Genomic DNA, 18857 nt, shown 5'->3' with positions numbered 1-18857 from the left:
AGTGGCCGTAATGACTAAATGACTGGTCACCAGGAGGTGCGTGGAGCACCTCTCAGTCCCACCCCCGGCTCACGTGGCATGATGGGACTCACAGCTCAGTGGCACTGCAGGGCTCGTGGGGCTCGCTGCACAGCAAGCTACTTAAGCATGAAATTGTGTGCACTGGGCCTCTACAAATTAATAACAGCAAAATAAAAGAGTGCCCAAGATTCAAAGGCATTGACTCTTTTCTCTGGCTAGAAGACATTTCTAGTCCAGAGTCATTTCTTTATTCAAAAAAAAGTTTACTGCTTGCCTGAAATGAAAGAGAGAGAAACAGAGAGAGAAACTATGTACCCCCAACGAGAGGATTGAACCCTCCACCAAGGTCTGTGCCCTGAGTAGGAATTAAACCTGCAACCTTTTGATGTATAGCATGATGCTCCAATCGAGCCACCCGGCTGCAACAGCCTCTGTTAGTTTTTTATTATATATAAAAACTGGGTGTATAAAAGTGGGTCCAATTCCTGAATGTTTATTTTGTATCCTGCTAATTTACTGAATTTATTTATCAGTTATAATAGTTTTCTTGATCCATCTCTCTATATAGTATTATTTCATTTGCAAATAAGGCCAGTTTTGAGTCTTCCTTTGCTATTTCTGCCAAATTTTATTTATTTATTGGTCTGATTGCTGTGGCTGGGAAGGAAGATGATTTTTGAAAATACAGATATCTGAACCCTACCCTTAGGTAATCTCAAGTGTGTTTATCGAGCCTTCCCCAAGTGATTCCAGCATTCACCCAGGGCTGAGGGCTCCTGCTGGCCGTCCTGAGCACCTTGCACTGAGCACAAATTACAGGGAACCTGTAACATCTAATTATCTAATGGCGCCATGCCAGCTCCTCACCTGAGTACAGGTTCTTAGCTCTGAATCTTTTACTGCCTCATTCTGTGTGATTCTGTAAATGATTCTCTTCTCAGTAGGCCTGAGGAAGCAAACTTCTAATACTCACACTACAGTGTAGTTCAGCAGGTAGGTCAGAAGTTAGCTTTTTAATTTCTCAAACTTACTAGCAACTTTCATTACTGAGTTCCTTTGTGTTTATACAATTATTTAACAGATGTCTGTGCTCCCTACCTTAGTCATATAATGACCTCTCCCCTACTTCAAAGAGATTATATAAAATCATACAAAATTTTATGAGCAACTGCAAAGCATTATGGAAGCTTGGTAAATGTGTTTAAAAGTGAATTGTAAATAGTCATTTCTTAAGACTACAGGTGGGTTTTTTTTGGTGGTTTTTAAAAATATATATTTTATTGATTTTTTTATGGAGAAGAAAGGAGAGAAATAGAGAGTTAGAAACATTGATGAGAGAAAACTATCTATCAGCTGCCTCCTGCACATCCCCTACTGGGGATGTGCCAACAACCAAGGTACATGCCCTTGACTGGAATGGAACCTGGGACCCTTTCGTCCGCAGGCTGATGCTCTATCCACTGAGTCAAACCAGTTAGGGCAAGACTACAGTTTTGACTTTAAAAAAAGTAAAAACAGACCTATGAAATACCCATAAAAATAATAAAACTTTAAGAGTGAAGTTTTCTCCTTAGCTCAAAGATGACTGAATCATTTAAAAAAGTGTTATAGAACATTTCCTATTGAGCACAAAAATGAATGTTTTCTATTATGCTTACACCTTACTCTATGCTTATATTTTTATAAATGTGACATCTTATTTACTAGACTTAATTTTCAGTGGATTCTAATTATATACTGCTAAAAGCTGGAACTGGTTAAATAGTCATATTAATGAAAACACCCTTTTCATACAATGCTAATTAATTTTTATGCAAATATAGTTCATTCGATCATGGCAGCTACACCTATAAATGTGCTTTAAAATCTTAAACAGAATTTTAGCAACTCGGTAATTTATATTCCACTATGTGTGGATAATGTGTTTATTACATTTCATTTTAACAGAGCTCCACTGTGCTGAAACACATGTGTAGTACTATTAATAAACCGTACTGCTCAACACTACTCTATTTAGAGGTGGTTGGTTAAGACTACTTCACCACTGTGCACAAGGAAGCTTTGTACTCAACTGGCACCATGCTTGAAGAATTTTCTTTTTATAATTCCAGGAGTGGGCTGCAAAAAGAAAAAAAATTCTGCATAGAGCTAAAAACTGTCTAAATTGATGAGATAGGTGGATCTGTATTATTACAAAAATGCTTTTATTATAACCTCAATTGTTTTATTTATAGGATTTGGCTAGGATTTAGAAGAAATACCTCTTTCATAAACCTTATTTAAGCATACTAGACCTGAGAAAATGTAATGCAAGCATGGTTTCAGAGGCAACTATTTACCTTCTAAGATCCAAAAGACTTAGAAGGGAATGAACTGTACGTGAATCAGGGCAGAGTAGTGGTGATGGAGAGAAGAGAAGAATCCAGGGATATTTAGTAGGCTAAACCTTGCAGAACTGGTCAACCATACCGTTTGGACATGTACTGGAGGCCAGGGAAAGGGGGAAATGATTTGGACAACTCCAGTTTAGTTGCTGATAGTGATGGTGAAGCATCCATCTCATATAAAAACTGTTGTATGAAAATGTAACCCTGCTATTTGGTTTCGGTAAATGCTTGCTTACTTAAATAATAAGGAAAATAAGACTACTCCCACTTCAGAGAGGCCATTAAACCTTCCCCAGATGAAATTATCAGTGCTGGCACCAGGCCAAACCTTTGGTTGAGGTCTCAAGGCCCCAGCACATAGGGGCTCTTTAAGAACTTACAAAGGGGGCCAGAAACACCCCATATTTGGGAGACAAGGAAGGTAAAAACATATAATTAGGGAAAATTCCTCCATGTTGGGGCCCAGAGTTTGAGAGACATTTTTATCTGGACCCACGTGTAATAAAGTGTGACTCCAAACTTTCCGGCATTGTTTGATTATTCCGGTTCTCTGTAACAATGGCACCTACTGGGACCAGGGACAACTTTGGAGGGTTCTTTTTATAGTGACAGTGAGAATAGATGAAATCATGTTCTCTCTACAAATCCAAGTATTTAACACACCAAAGAAGTTTATCATCAGGTTATCAAAAACCAATTCTGCCAGCCACATAAGTTGACATAACTATGTTTAATTGACTCATTGGTTCGCCAATTATATAATCCCTTAATGTTCTAGCAACTTCAGACATTTCCCATATCAAAGTGGGGCTTAATAAGTACTTATACCAAAGTCTCACCCCAAAACTTTAAAATCAGAATCCTAAAGATCAAATGACAGGTATAGATTTTTTTAAAAAACCTCTTCCAAATGATGCTAATACTCTAACTTGTGTATGTGTCTGTGACCTCTCACCATTTGACAGCACCTATGGCTCTCAAAGGCTACCTGAGCCTTCAACCTTATCCTCACACCCAGCATATACTAAGCACACAGCAAATGCCATTGATCCCTACTTTCACTGACCATAAATTTTACAGATTTAATATTAGGTTTATCTTTTCTTGTTGCCTCAAGGCTCTCCCCTCACAAATCTAGTGGAATGCATTACTTTGAGGTAAGGATGAATTTATGCCAGGAACCAAAACCTAACATTGTCACTGGAGATAAAATGTAAAAAGAGCTTGCCAACCTTGATGGCTCTGAAGGGTCAGAGCCATTAACTCATTGTCTAGCTGAGATAGTGGTGCCTGAGGCAACTTTAATTTGTTAATCATATGTAAATGTAAATTGATTTTCTGCTGTTGGAACTTCCCGCCTAAGAGATGTCTTCATTTCAGAATCTCAATAAAAGGAGTGGTAAAAGGCCAGGGAGCAGTTAGTCTTCCCACTAGAGGTGGACTTCCTGCCTGGCCCCCATTTTCCCAAATTAACTCTTTTCCAGTCTCTCTCTTCATTTTAGTGTGTGGCCTTCTCCAGAAACCGGACCCTGAGTGGGCCCTGAACCACGCGGGTCGTGTTAAGGGATCCCACAAATTTATCCAGAACAAAGAAGATTTTGCTTCGTGTTTTTTAGTTTTAAAATTAGCATTTTTAAGTCATAGCAGAGACTAAAGCCTGAAAGCCAACATTGTTTTAATTGAAAAGAACCTTGATTTTGTTAAAGATTTTGGGGGAAGAGTGAGTTTTCAGTCTAGATAGCTAGTTTTGCAAATCAAGAACTAGTCTTAGCCTTAGGGCCTAGAGTAGAAACCATGGAATGGTGTAAACTAGTTTGTCAGGCCCAAGAATAGAACAGTAGGAGATTAAAAGATAATTGGAGAATCTGATCAGGTGCAGTGAATCTTTGAAAAGAGCTTGGTATACTTTCCCATCAGCATATTAGTCATATAGTCATCCATGATCCTGAGCATAAAAACAGAAATGACTCCGAAACTGGTTTGGCTCAGTGGATAGAGCGTCGGTCTGCGGACTGAAAGGTCCCGGGTTCGATTCTGGTCAAGGGCACGTACCTTGGTTGCGGGCACATCCCCAGTACGGGGTGTGCAAGAGGCAGCAGGTCGATGAATCTCTCTCATCGACGTTTCTAACTCTCCATCCCTCTCAATTCCTCTCTGTGTAAAAGCAATAAAATATATTAAAACACACACACACACACACACACACACACACAGAAATGACGGTGGGCAGTGTCTAGGCAGTTGGAGCAATGTGGCTACCAGTGTCCCCACAAAAGCCCAGTGTGGCATGGGAAAGGCCATGTGGCTACAGTGTTCCCACAATTCCTGTGTGGCATGGGAAAAGCAGGGTGGTACAAGTGTCCCCCCAAGTCCAGTGTGGCAAGGGAAAAGCAAGGGAGGGTTTCTGGGCTGGAGTGGGAGGCAGGAGGGAGGTGCTGACAGAATCAGCAGGGATCTTGTGGGCAGATCAGAAGACCAAAGTGAGGCCACGGATATTTTCCAACAAATGTCTTGGGACAGCGGCCAAAGCCCAGAGCTCAGGAATGAATGAGATGGGGAGGCCACAGTGGAAGTTCAGAGAGGAGTGAGGCCTGAAGACTGCAAACCAGACTCACACTTCCATTCTCAACCCAACCCCCATGCCCAAATCATCCTACTGCACGTGCATTCGAGCCTTAGGGGTAGGAAGGAGATGGGTGGGATAAGTCTGCATTGCTTTAATAGTAAACAAACTTCACCTTAATAAGACAAGATTGTTTTACCCTTGGAATTTGAAGCTTGGCAATATAGTCAGGTTGAGTTATAAATGAAAACAATTACACCCTTGTACAGAGGACTGCATGAGATTGTATGCTTTATGTCGGACAGCTATCCATCTGTTGAAACACTTGCTGAGTGGTTTTAAGTTCTGGGCCAAATACTAGAAACAAAGTGAGTAAATGAGGTTAATAAGTGAATGGACAGGCGATGTGGAAAGTACTACAGGCAAGGCCCTGAGGGGTAGGAAAGTTCAGATAAGGTGTGCCGAAGAACTCTATGGGGGTGTGACATGGGACAGTGGAAGGAGAAGAGAGAGGCAGAGGTCAGGGAACACATAAAGAAGGCAATATCTGAATTGGAAAGTTAAGATGAGAGGATATTTGATGCTTGCTGGAGAAAGGTGATGCTGACAAGGAGAGTATTCTAGGCAAAGGAACAATGTGCACAAAAGCATGCCAATGTGAGGGAGAGTGCCATGCGCAGGTATCGTGGTGAGAAAGTGGACAGGAAGGACTGAGGAAACGGCGAGGAGGCGGCACGGACCAGGCATAGTGGTTGACCGCACGCGCAGCATTTGGGAGAAGTCGTCAGGGTAACTCCTGGATTTGGGGGTTGAGGGTGTGAACGAGAGGTGGCACTATTCACAAGACAAGGACAACAAGGAGAAGTGGTTTGGGAATGAGAGTGAAGTTGATGATTTCCATGGTTAGATGAGTCATGTTTGAGGTTCTCATGATGCACACAAGCTAACACATTGGGGAGGCAGTTAGAAATACTGACATAGAGATCAGGCCAGAGCAAAACAACGTGAGGGGGTAGGCAGACCACATCCAGAAGAATGAGAACAGAGTGGCTTAAAGGGAGGGGAAGGTGGGAAGAGTGAGGTTGGTGCAGAAGGGAGTAATGAAGTGTGTTAGTTCCTGCAAGTGGATAATGATCAAAATGCCCACGGGATTTATCAGAAGGATAAATTGCAGGAAGAACAGTTTCAAAGAAAGAATGGGAGGGAAAGTCCAGAAATGTGGGTTGAAGACCTGCTGGTGAATGAGGAAGTGTTGCCTGCTTTTCCAGAGCAGCATGACGAAACAATGAGGGGGTGATAGAGTATAAATAGCATGGGGAGTAGGGCAAAGTTACACACCTGACCAAACAAGTGAACAAGGAAACGGAACTCATCGCTCTGTGGAACTAAATTCTCCATTCCTGGCTAGGAGTTCACTCCAGATGCCAAACTTTGAGAATATGGTCTTTTTCGTTATTATTCACTTACATGCTATAGTTATGGGTGTTTTGTCGCAATATACTTACATGTGATTTTATTATTTAATGTCTACCAATACCCCATATCTTTAACAATAGTGAGAAAATAATGATATATACATTCACCAACATAAAAATACATGGTTCAAAGCATTTTCCGAAGATCCAGTAAATTCCAAATTGGTGAGATCTAACCATGTCCCATACTATTTTCTGAAAACACACTAAATATAAGACAACTTATCGAAAACATCCTCTAAAATGTTGACAATTTCCCTTTTTAAAAAATAATGCATTTTAATATATTTTTATTGATTTCATAGAGAAAGGGAGAGGGAGAGAAATAGAAACAATGATGGAGAGAATTAATTGGCTGCCTCCTGCACGCCCCCTACTGGGGATCAAGCCCGCAATCCAGGTAATGTGCCCTTGACCAGAATCAAACCTGGCACCCTTCAGTCTGCAGGCCGACACTCTATCCATTGAACCAAACCGGCCACGGCATTAATTTTCAAAGTAAATGGATAATTTTTAAATATCATGCTTTAGGTTGAATAGGTTACATTGTCATGTCTAGAGGGTATTTACTATAGTCTGAAATCCTAACATAGTAAATGTCTTAAAGGTATATGGCATATCATATTAATAATAGTGATTATTTATTAAAAAAACAAATTCCCTCAAACTGAGTCAAGATACAGGATTTAGGTTATATCATAACCTTAGTGTTGGCCAGTTTGCTTTTGTTGGTCACACCTGGGTAACCAAACAAATGTGAAGAAATTATACTGGTTTCTTTTTGTGTTGTCAATGCAGAAAGTGGTCACAAAATAATTAACTCAAGTTATAACATTATGGTAGAGAAAGATGTGACTCCATACCTTTTTTGTTTACTCTGACACACCCAAAATAAAGTCACTAAGGCAACTCCAAGATCTTATTACCATTTAGTAATTTTTGGCCACATACCAACTGATTAAAAGTTAGTTAACATAAACATAGATCTTGTAGGTATTTTTTCCAATGTACTTAGGGATCCAGAGCTCAATTCCTACTGGGGTATCCCTTTAGGGTGTGATAGAGTATAAATATCTCTTCCACACAGAAGGGATAATCAAACTCAAGTATCTCTGCAACAAATTAATTCCAGGAATGAGGGTAGGTGGCAACCCCAAAGTTATTAAGGATAATTAACTATATAAAATAAAGATGGTTTACTATTAAACAGATGAAGTGCCTTGAACTTTATATTAGAGACTTTGTCCCTTTTTTATGAGCCTGAATTTGTGGGTCAGACTCCTAGGGGCAGGCCTGACTTGGGGGAAGAGAGTATATGTTATTAGAATGCCAATCTACAACCAAACCCATCTATTAGCCCATTGTGGAAAGTCAATTCATACATGTTTAACAAAATGAATGATTTCACCAATAGAACTACTTTCAGTTAATTCTAAGCCAGAATAAACATATTCAATTCTGAATTCAGTAGATTCTGAAACTGTTAAAAAAATTTTTTTTAAGAGAAGGAAAGGCAGAAGGAGACTGAGAGAGAGAGAGAAACATTGATGTGGGAGAGACACACCAATTGGTTGCCTCCCACATGCACCCTGGGGATCAAGCCTGCACTGAGGTATATCCAAAATCAAACTTGGGACTCTTTGGTTCATGGACCAATGCTCTATTCACTGATTCAAACCCGCCAAGGCACAAGATACTACTTTATAGAGCCATACCATTTTATATACTACCAAGTTCACTTGGTGTAGTGAAAAGGATGTGCACTAGGAATAAAATAAACAAACAAAAAAAACAGATACTATTCCAGGTCACCACTCAATCCTGTATCATTCCAAGTGACTTTGTCACACCCTCCAAGGCTGATTTTCTTCTTGTGAAACTGGGATAATAACTGCCATTTCCAGATGTGACTGTGTGTCAGATGAGACTGAATCATAGCCAACTAAGGTTAAAAATGACATTGAAAATCAGAGTCAAGATGAAAATATAAATAAGGAAGTTAAGGCTCAGATAGATTAATGACTTGCTCAAGGTCAAAGAGTAAATAAGACGATACTTGATATTTGTACCTATGTCTGTTCTTCTAATAATCCTGAGATAATTAAAAAGTGTGAAGTAGCCCGGCCAGTGTGGTTTAATAGCTGAGGGTCGACCTATAAACCAGGAGGTCATGGTTGGATTCCCAGTCAGAGCACAAGCCCTGGGCTAAGTTCCCCAGTGTGGGGCGTGCAGGAGGCAATCAATCAGTGATTCTCTCTCATCCCTCTCCCTTCCTCTCTGAAATCACTATATATATATTATATATATATTATATATATATATATATATATATATATATATATATATATATATATTTTTTTTTTTTAAGTGTGAAGTAGTATGGTGCATGTGTGTGTATTTAAGGGACTTTGCCCAAAACTCTTCAGGCACACTGCTTACACTCATGCTGTGTCTATTTAAAACTTTAGAACCTTTGGTCTCTGGGGGAATCACTTTTCCCCTCAAGCAATGTTTTCCTATAAACAATTAAGGACAAAAATAATTAGAGGAAGTTCTGTTCAAAGAGAAGGGAAAATATATTTAAAAATTATTCATTTCTGTTCTATGGTAGGAAGAACTAAATCACTATGTCATTCTAAACCTATCAAAGAAAATAAAAACTCTGAAGTCCCACTTTGTGTCATGTAAATACTAGCCAGTTACTCACACGATACCCTTGCATCTCACAGAAACATGACCTCTTTTCAGGGTGCAGAAAAAGTGATTATGTTTCGTGACATGTACATCGGCTTTGATCTGAAGGCAATTTACTTTTGATGTCAACAGGTGAATATAAAACTTACAGTGCCAAGGTCAATGATGAAGCAGTCACCCTGGTTGAAACTGTGCCAGCTCAGGGGAACTTCCGTGGCCCTGACCACTCTCCGACCCTTCACGTGCAGGAGCCTCTGGGCGGTCAGGTCGTTGGTGAGAACGTGATTTAGTCCAGATGCCACACCGCCAGCCTGATCAGTGGGAGGGGGCAGAAAAGAAAACAAAACAGATGAGGCTTCGAACTAGACACAGTCATGTGTGAAACCACAGGTGCTTGTGCCAAAACAGCCTACCACGCCAAGAGAAAACAGCCACCTCGGAGCATGTGAAAAATTAAATAGGAAGAAGAGAATTCCTTAGCAAATCAACAATTTTTTCTTTTTTAAGTTAGGCTCTGTCCTTTCTATATCAACATTGCAAATATTTTATGAGAAACTTCAAAGTATAAAACCTGCTACAGGAAGGCAAAGAAGAAGAAGAAGAAGAAGAAGAAGAAGAAGAAGAAGAAGAAGAAGAAGAAGAAGAAGAAGAGGAGGAGGAGGAGGAGGAGGAGGAGGAGGAGGAGGAGGAGGAGGAGGAGGAGGAGGAGGAGCTGTAGCTCTTGTCCTTTGGAAACTAATTATTTCCAAGTCATGGAGTGAGAAGGTAGATAAGGATTTCAAGGAAAAAAAGCTACAGGAGGTTGGAGGAGAGTCAGAGGTCTCAAGTACAGATGGATGGGGAGGGGGGTGGTTTACTGGGGGGCCAGGAAAGGAGACATCTATAATACTTTCAAAATAAAGATAAACATAAAAATATATAGATTAGACTGAGGATTCATATAACAACATTTAGGCTAATGTCATCTGATGAATCATCACAATGATATATAGCCTATGAACATTTAACAGTATTTTAAAACTAGTTTTATCTCTACTATTTAATGTCAAAAATGCACAAGAGAAAAACTAAGTTTTAGATATGTCTGTATCAGACAGCAAGTAGTTCTGTGAATATTGTTTAAATAAACACTATAAATTCCCTGCCTCCTTCTACCAATTCTACAGAATGAAAACAAGTGGATGTTTTCATTCAACAAAGTCCTCTATATCTGTGGTGCCATAAATACACTTTTCCTGGCTGACAGATGTCAGATGGTTGCTATTCACAATTATGGCTAAGGGCTGGGTCTTCTTGGGAAAGGCGTGATTTATGGGAGATTTAATGGGAGGGAGTGGTGGTAATAGTCTTCGATAACCCCTTCCAACACCATAAAACGCCTCCCAGAGGAAAAACCTCAAGTCAATGCAATGACAAGAAAAGATGGTCCTCATATTTTCTAGCTGAATGTTGAGAGCATCCCAGTATGACTACCAGCTTGGGCAATGGAGTCAAATGGTCACCCACTCACATACTAGCTATTAGACCTTGGCAAGTACATAGTCTCTCTAGGCTTCCATTTACATATTGTAATAGTGTGATAATGATAGAACTGCACCACAGGGCTGTTATTTAAATTAAACGAGATAATATTCATGAAAATTAAGTATAGCATAACAGTCTTTGCTATTCTGGGTAGTAAATTATCTCTGCTTCTACATTTCCTATCAGATATTGTTACAACTGCAACACATCATCTGCTCAGTGTCACTTCTGATAAGACAGTGAACTAATTTCTCTTTGCTGATACATTTGACCTCCATTTGCAAATACCCTCTTTCTAATAAAATGCTGATTTGCAGTGATTTTAATGCTGGCAATTAGAATATAAGTATCCAATAACTGTAAAGTTACTTTTATCATGTCCACTTTTAAATATGTATCCAGAAGTTTGACTTTAGAAGTCCTACAAATAGCCAGAAAAAATTACTAATAAGGTAAGTTCCTACTGATTGTGTATGTACCATATACAATAGGTATTGTATTATGAATTAAATCCTAAATCCTCACAACACTTACAGTGAAAGCTGTTGTTATTCCCATTGCACATATGAGAAAACTGAGCCCAGAAAGCTTACATACTTGCCCTGAGACAGACCAGTAATATATGGCAGAAATGTGCTCATGACCAGTTTAATGGCACAGCATGCTTTTAGTAAATATAAGAAACAGCTTTTTCAAAATGTTGAGTTCACTCACATAAGGAAAGGTTTCAGGATAATTTGATATAAGCTAGGAATTCATGTGAATTAAATAAAATAAGAGGTAATAGTTCCATGTTTAGGGTGGCTGATACCCTAGGGTAGAAAAATGATTTCAAGAGAGATATGGGAACTTGTGTTTGTCCTGATCTAACTGACATCACAAAATATTTAACAAAGTCTCTGATTAGATAAGAGCAGAAAGAAACCTTGGCATCAGAGTAGGTATGTTTAGTATATATTCAGGATCCTAGTTTATCTCTGAGGTCTAGGTCTTCATGAAGTTAATATGCTTGAGAGGAGTTGAGAGATCTGTAGAACCCCTATTGGAGCATGCTTGATTTTGAAAAGGGCTGTTTCTAAAACGTTTGTCTAGGGACGGTATACTCACACTTTGTTTGAACAATCCTAGGGCTGGGGGGGGTGGGGGTGGTGGTGAAGGATGGCCAGTCTACAAAGAAAGGTCATTGGGAGATTTCCCCCCAAAAGCTATCTTTTACTGAAAATGGCCTTATAGAGACAGACAAACTTAACAGGTTTTATTGTTTGTTTTTTTAAAAAAAATAGAACCATTTGATGATTTTCAGGCCCACATGCATAAACTGTGTGTACATGTGTGTATGTGTCAGTGTATGCATTTGAATTTGTGGATTGAAACCACACATGTTCAACTCAATGGTTTCATTTATTTCATTTCCAAGGTCAAACCACACTATGTAGGAAATGTGTGTATACTTTTTTGTATTAAGTTATAATTGTTATACTATAAGATATTCTAGCAACTGAAATTCCCAGATCACTAGGTTATTTGCAGCAAATTCAGAGATGCTTCAGAATATCAAAAACAAAAACTGTTAATACCCAATTTACCAATACTTATTTATTAAAGTAATTTTCATTTCAATAATTCCTTGTGATAACATAGCTGAAAACTCTTAACTTTATGAAAAATCAATCTACTAAGTAAAATCAAATCAGAGTAGTGAACATACTGCCCAATACATCCCAAAAACATTTATTGAGCACTTACTATGTATTCATCAGGTACTGGTGATCTATCAGTGAACAAAATAGATTAAAACAAAAATAAAACATAAAAGTCTGCCCTCAGTGTACTTTCATTCTATGAAGGCAAGAGGTGTGCATGAATAGAAAGAGAAAGGGCGTCATTTACAGAAACTGTTTGAAGAGCAGCTTACCTTATATTTCAGACCACCTTTGAAATAACCAACAAAGTCAGTAGACTCATAGCCTTGAAGTTCTCTATTCTGCACTGGTTTGCCACCCAAATAGTCATCCATCTGCACAGTAAAGATGGCAGCTGCTGTGCTTTCATCCTGAGAACACTCCCTTCCTGAAATGGCAAATGATAGCACCTCACTTACCAAGCAAGGGAAAGGATTATGGCAGAGTTTCTGATGAAAAAAAAAAAACAACTCGGAAATTTTCTTTGAATAAAATATCAATACAACAAATCATCTTCAATAGAACAATATTTTTAAAATATTATGTTGTTAATAAATAAAAGAATGTTTTGTTTCTGCTTTCCAATTCTTTTTTAAATTAAAAAACAAAACACCACAGTCTGAATATGCTCAGGAAGACATATCCATATATTCTAATAGGATTCAGACTCATTTGATAAAAAAAAAAAAAATCAGGCTCCTAAAATATTTTGCAATTATTTTAGCCTTTATTAGCGTTCATCTTTAGGCATCTCACATGTCAATATGTTAATATTTATAAGGAATATGCACATCATAGGCCAGAGCTAAACAGCGTCAGAAAAGAAAGTGGTATATAAATAAAATTATACACTATTAGTATGTAACATTTTGGCTTTTTTTCCTCTTACTCGGAATAATTGCCTGAGCTTTATCGGAGTTGCTATGTGTATCAAAAGTTTGTTCCTTTTTATCACTGAGGAATATCTTTAATTATTGATGTGCCACAATTTTTTTTTTATCCAGGCACCTGTTGAAGTATAGTGGAGCTGATTCAAGTTTTTTGTCTAGTTAAATAAAGTTGCTATGGACATTCATATATAGGTTTCTACATGAATATAAACTTAACTTACATTCATGCAGCAAATGCTGGGTCATATGGTAGTTGCATAGTATCCCTCACTTATTACCTTCCCCCAAGCAATAGACAAAGATCCAGTCTCTCACATCCTTGCTGGCTCTTATGTAAGTAAGTTACTTGTATTGTAGTTTGTATATTGCAATCCACTTCTTTGGATCCTCAGTGTTTTGCATAGAGCAAGCATGTCAACCTCACAGCCCACAACCAACATTTTTGTGGCCCAGCCAATATTAACTGTATGCAAGAAACGTTTTAATAAAAATTTTGTTACTTAAATTTTTACAATATCCTGTTATATATAATTATTAATAATGAACTACAACGTTCGCTGATGACTGATGACTCTAATCGTGTTGCATTCATTCATTTCCCTTATGCGCAGACACACAATTTCTCTCCATTAATACCAGCAGCGAATATTTTAGCAGCCGAATGCCATGTCATTAGTCTCGTACTGACTTGTTTGGTGTGTGATACAGGAAATATTTCGCTTTGGGAGAACAAGGAAAATAGGTTTATTTGCCTTACGCTTATTAATTTGTGCAGTGATTCAGTGTCTGGTAAGTTAATGTTCAAGAAAAAAATATTAATTTCTATTAACATGTTCTATTATTTTATGTTAACATTTACTCATTTATTTCAGCTTTTTGCATTCAGCATGTCTCTATGGAAATAAACCTATGTTTCTATGAAAATTGAAGCTTTTGTTTTTTGGTGGCCCACATAAACTTAAACCTTGTTTATTTGGCCCATGTTAGCCTTTGAGTTTGATATGCATAGCACATAGAGCATAGCGCAGACTAAGTATACCACAAATGTTCATTGCTCTATATTTACGTAAAGTTTAAAACTGGCAAGGAGAAATGGTGGGGGTGGGTGTTGGTAGCATAGATCTGGATGTGACAGATAGGAGCTTGATCATCTAGCCCTGTTCATAGACATGATGCTGTAAGTGACCAGAAGCAGAAGGTGGTGCATTTAAACCACTAGGTACAACGCTGAAATGCGTAGGAAGGACCAATGCAACACTTTCAGTCATACACACAGATTCTTACACTTTGTAAGCAAAAATAAAAAATGAAATAATCCGAGACAGGCAAGGGTGTTACAGAAAGACACTGTGGGAGAGACCAGGCAAGATGACTCCATTCTCCTATTGGATGTCCCACTTCTCCCTTCTCCCTTTTCCCCTCTTACCTGGCTTGTTCCTTCATTTCTACCCTGTGCACCTTTTCTCCCTCCAGTCTGATTTTAATCGCACTCTCACCTGCCTTCCAACTGATTTCCTTTAGTCAAACTTGCTCTCTTCTTGAGCTTTCAGTGCTTCCTTTCCAAACTTACTCTCAATCTGTTTTATTAATCCTCTGAATTCATCCCAATTTAGGTTTTAGAGAGAAATATTCCGGATGAAATCCAGCCTGCTTTAGAGAACTGAAGCAGGAAGAGCTGATGAACAAATCCATTTAAAGGCCTGACGGCTCTTTTACTCTAAACTTTTCCATGTTCCCCATGATCTTCTCTTGACACAAGATCCCTCCTAGTTACCCTCATTTTCTGCAAAGGCTTTTTTGCTTCCCCCTCACCACAGACACTCAGTATGTCTTTCATAGTGCCTACCACATGTTACCTGACTTATATCATGTTTTGTCTTATTGCATCTTTGAGATGATAAATTTTCAGGGAAGTTTCAAAAATAATTCATATGCAAAAATGTCTTATGTAATGCTGGGCACCATAAATAAATAATTACTGAAGAAATTAACTTATCAATTAACACACTATTAACTTCAGTTTCAGCAGATATTTAAGATCATAAAAATGTTTCTAGTGAACACTAAGTGGATAATTAATTGTTAATAATTAATAGTGATTCTGTGTAAACCTTAGAAGATACAGTACTTGAAAACCTTATATGGATAAGAAGGAACCTATAGAATTAAAAAAAAAAAAAACTACTCAAAGAGCTCTTGCAACCTTCTAACAAAGTTAAAGTTAACTGTTATTTATAGCAAGAAATGAAGTTCTTTCACGTTTCAGTTCACCAATGTGGCAAATGTAACATTTCACTTTTATTCATCCCAAATACAACTTCTGGATAGAAAGACCAAGGTGAGGACATTATTCTTCTATCAGCATTATTCACTCATGAACGTGGTTATTTATATATTAGGGTTTCAGTGCTGCTGTTTTTTTTTGTTTGTTTGTTTTTGTACAAAACATAAAATAGACGACTGGCTATGAGGAACAGTAACATTACAATGGGGAATCAAAATGAGTTTGGGACCCAGCGTCAGCATCCTGAAGCAAGCACCGCATTTTACTATCAAGTGCTATCATTGAAGCAGTCCTTTCTCCCATAGACGTCTGTGTATCCGCTCCACATGGTGACAAACATTGGGAACATCACTTCTCAATGCTTTCTACCATTGTCTTTCTTAAAACTTTCAAATGTTAGAAGCAAAAATAATGGCTCTCAGAGTTTCAGAAAGTGTATGTGTGTGTGGTTTTCCCAGAAGCTCAGGAATAAAACTAAAAATAAGAAACACAAGTCCCCGGGGGGCAAGCTAGTTTTGAAAGGAGCCAGTGAGGCTCATAATCGGCACGTTGTTACTAGCAGATGGGGTGTGCCCACTGGCGCAGCAGCTCACGGGGAGAGGCAGGACATTCAGGATGTTTACGAGTAAAAGTAGAAGGTGGAAAAGTAGAACACACAAGGCCCAGTGTCCTGAGCGTCTGGCCTGAGTGCAGCCCAAAATAATTACGGCCGAAGGAGCCGATTTGTGCCAGAGTGTCCTTGCTCACGTGGATAAAAGATACATTTTAAAATAATCATTATAAAGAAGCTCCTGTAAATACATAAATAGGCCATATGAAGCGATTTATGTGCAGGACAATATCTGCTTTAGTTGTTGCATTATTTGTTTCCTGCTGCTATCCAAGTTGGCCAGCACCATACACAGGAATGTTAGCAGCACTCTGCCAGCCGCGCGGTGGAGGTGAGGATCCTGACTTGAAGCAGCCAGACTTGAATGAATCACAGCAATTAGTAAAGAAATACGCAAGGGGACGGGGGGGGGGGGGGGGGGATTAACAAATAAACAAACAACGTAAGACCTCTCCAGCTGCGGGGGATGCCCACAGAGTTGTCTGACTTAGTCTCCTCCCAGGAGGGAAACCAGGACTGAACTTGTCCGCAGGTGAGCGGGCTTGGCCAGCGCCCAGGTGGGTGTGCCCAGCAGCGGCTCCCTGGCTTAGCTGGAAGGTGGAAGAGGGCGGAACCAGAGCAACCAGCCTCAGACCCGGGAGATGGACCCGGCAAAGGTCAAAGTCAGTGGGATAAGGGTGCTCCCCACTTGGCTGAGCCCAGGGTCTGCAGCTGAGCCCAAAGGCGCGGCCCCGCGGGGGACGCAACTGAAGCCAGGTGCCCAGGTCGTGCCGTTTGCACCCTCCCTCCCCGCAGCGGGGAATCTCAGCTCCGCGCGGGCTCGCCCTCCGGGGCCGGACCTTACCCAGCCAGAAGTGCAGGCGGTAGGTGAAGCCCCGGCACGCCTTGCTCGTGTGCAGCACCAGGTACGCGTCCCCCACGTAGAAGTCGCCGTAGGCGCTCCGGGGCACCGGCACCAGCTCCAGCTTCTCGATCCTCCAGACCTGCAGCCCCGCCTTCTTGCCCGCCCGGGCGAACTCCGGGTGGTACAGCTCCTGGGCCATGGCTGGCGCGTGCTCTCCGGAGAGGGTGTCCCCGGGGGACCTGCTGACCTTGAAGTTGGGCTGAACCGGGAGCGGCTGGAGGGACCCAGTTCACCCCGACTTTATAGGGTTCGCCCTGCGGGGAGGCGGGGCCCGAAGCGGGAGGGGCTAAGTGTCCGGGGCGGCGGTGGCTCCCCAGGAGAGGATCTCCTCCCAGGAGCCTTCTCCTGAGCTCCAAGGACTTCCCAGGGCAGGAGGGAAAGGGGAGTCTCAGGCAGGAGGGAAAGGGGAGTCTCAGGAATTTTGAAATCCAAAGGGAAGTTACAGAAATGCCTCCTCTGAGCCAGGCAACACATGGAGGAGATTAACGATAAAACTAGATGGCGCATCTTTTTGGAAAGAGTGGCTGTCCAGGTAACAATCATCCTTATAATCGACGCCCTCGTTTCCTTGGTCACTCGATCCATTCTTTTTTTTTTTTTTTTTTTTTTTTAAATTTTTTTACAGAAATGAAGAGAGAGGGATAGAGAGTTAGGAACATCGATGAAAGAGAATCATTGATCAGCTGCTTCCTGCACACCCCCTACTGGGGATCTGCCCACAACCAAGGTACATGCCCTTGCCCGGAATCGAACCCGGGACAGGCCGACGCTCTATCCATTGAGCCAAACAGGTTTTGGCCACTCGCTCCATTCTTGATGGCTGAAGTTGCTCTGTCCTGATCTTTCCAGTTGGAATGTGCCTTGAAAACCAGCTTTGGGCGGGATGAAAACCTGGAAGGCTGGGGGTCTTACCCCAGGGACAGACTCTGTAATCCCCCTGGGATTCAGGAGCTGCGGTTAAGCTCTCTGCCTCCTTTGGTCAAGACAGTTGCTGAAAAGAAGAGGTACTGCGCTCCTGGGGTGCTCTCAGGCGGGCTGTGTGCGGCTGTGACATTGTGCTTGGTCTGACTTGCCCCTTACCTGTTATCTGGCTTCAAAAATGTTCTCCTTTTCCCCCGATTTTTGCTTCTTCAGCACAGGCGAAGCACCGCAAAATACAGATGGAACTTTACTATGTATTTTGCAATCATCTAACTGAAATGGCAAAGGAGTTTACTTACTGTTATTAAAAAAGCAAATTGCTGGCCATGTGAAGAGTAAGAAAGATGATTTTTATGCATGTACATTTCCTGTCATCATTTCCCAAATTGCAAGACTCTGAAAGTCACTAACAATGTATACTTCACTTATTTCCTTAGTGGTTTTTAATAGATATTATATGACCACAGTAAAAAAAAAAAAAAAAGTGCAAGATGTATAATAATATTTACCTCTATTTCACCTGCCACTTTAAAAATAAAATCTGGAATTTTCCTGTGTTGTGTGTGTTATCTGTTATAGCAGTGTTTCCCAACCTTCTCTCATGATGAGAATCACCTGGTGGAGTTGTTAAAACACAGATTCCTGAATCCCAACTAAGAAGTGCTAAACTAGAATTTTTGGGAACATATAGGTAAAATTGTATACTTAACTAGTGCTCTAACACAGATGTTATATACAGAGCACTAAGTTAGGTATGCAATTTTATCTATATGTTCTCAAAAATTCTAGTTTAGCACTTCTTAGTTGGGATTCAGGAATCTGTGTTTTAACAACTCCACCAGGTGATTCTCATCATGAGAGAAGGTTGGGAAACACTGTGTTATAGGTCAAGATCCGGGATG

At 40.2% G+C, this 18857-nt stretch overlaps 1 protein-coding gene across 1 annotated transcript in view; it reads right to left on the bottom strand.

The window, feature by feature from the left end:
* SCIN (scinderin) overlaps positions 1-18505 on the bottom strand; it is a 50850-nt gene extending 32345 nt beyond the window's left edge. Inside the window, exons 1-4 of the mRNA XM_084897100.1 lie at positions 17837-18505; positions 16975-17609; positions 12580-12734; positions 9290-9451 (exon numbers count right to left, since the gene is read on the bottom strand). Of these exons, the coding sequence (XP_084753226.1) occupies positions 9290-9451; positions 12580-12734; positions 16975-17173 (516 nt within the window). The 5' untranslated portion in view covers positions 17174-17609; positions 17837-18505. The remainder of the gene's footprint in view (positions 1-9289; positions 9452-12579; positions 12735-16974; positions 17610-17836) is intronic.
* Positions 18506-18857: the final 352 nt, after the last annotated feature.

This window comes from Pipistrellus hanaki (assembly GCF_964339955.1).
Source record: "Pipistrellus hanaki genome assembly, chromosome: 10".
NCBI classification, from domain to species: domain Eukaryota; kingdom Metazoa; phylum Chordata; class Mammalia; order Chiroptera; family Vespertilionidae; genus Pipistrellus; species Pipistrellus hanaki.
This window is presented reverse-complemented; position numbering and strand designations above follow the sequence as displayed.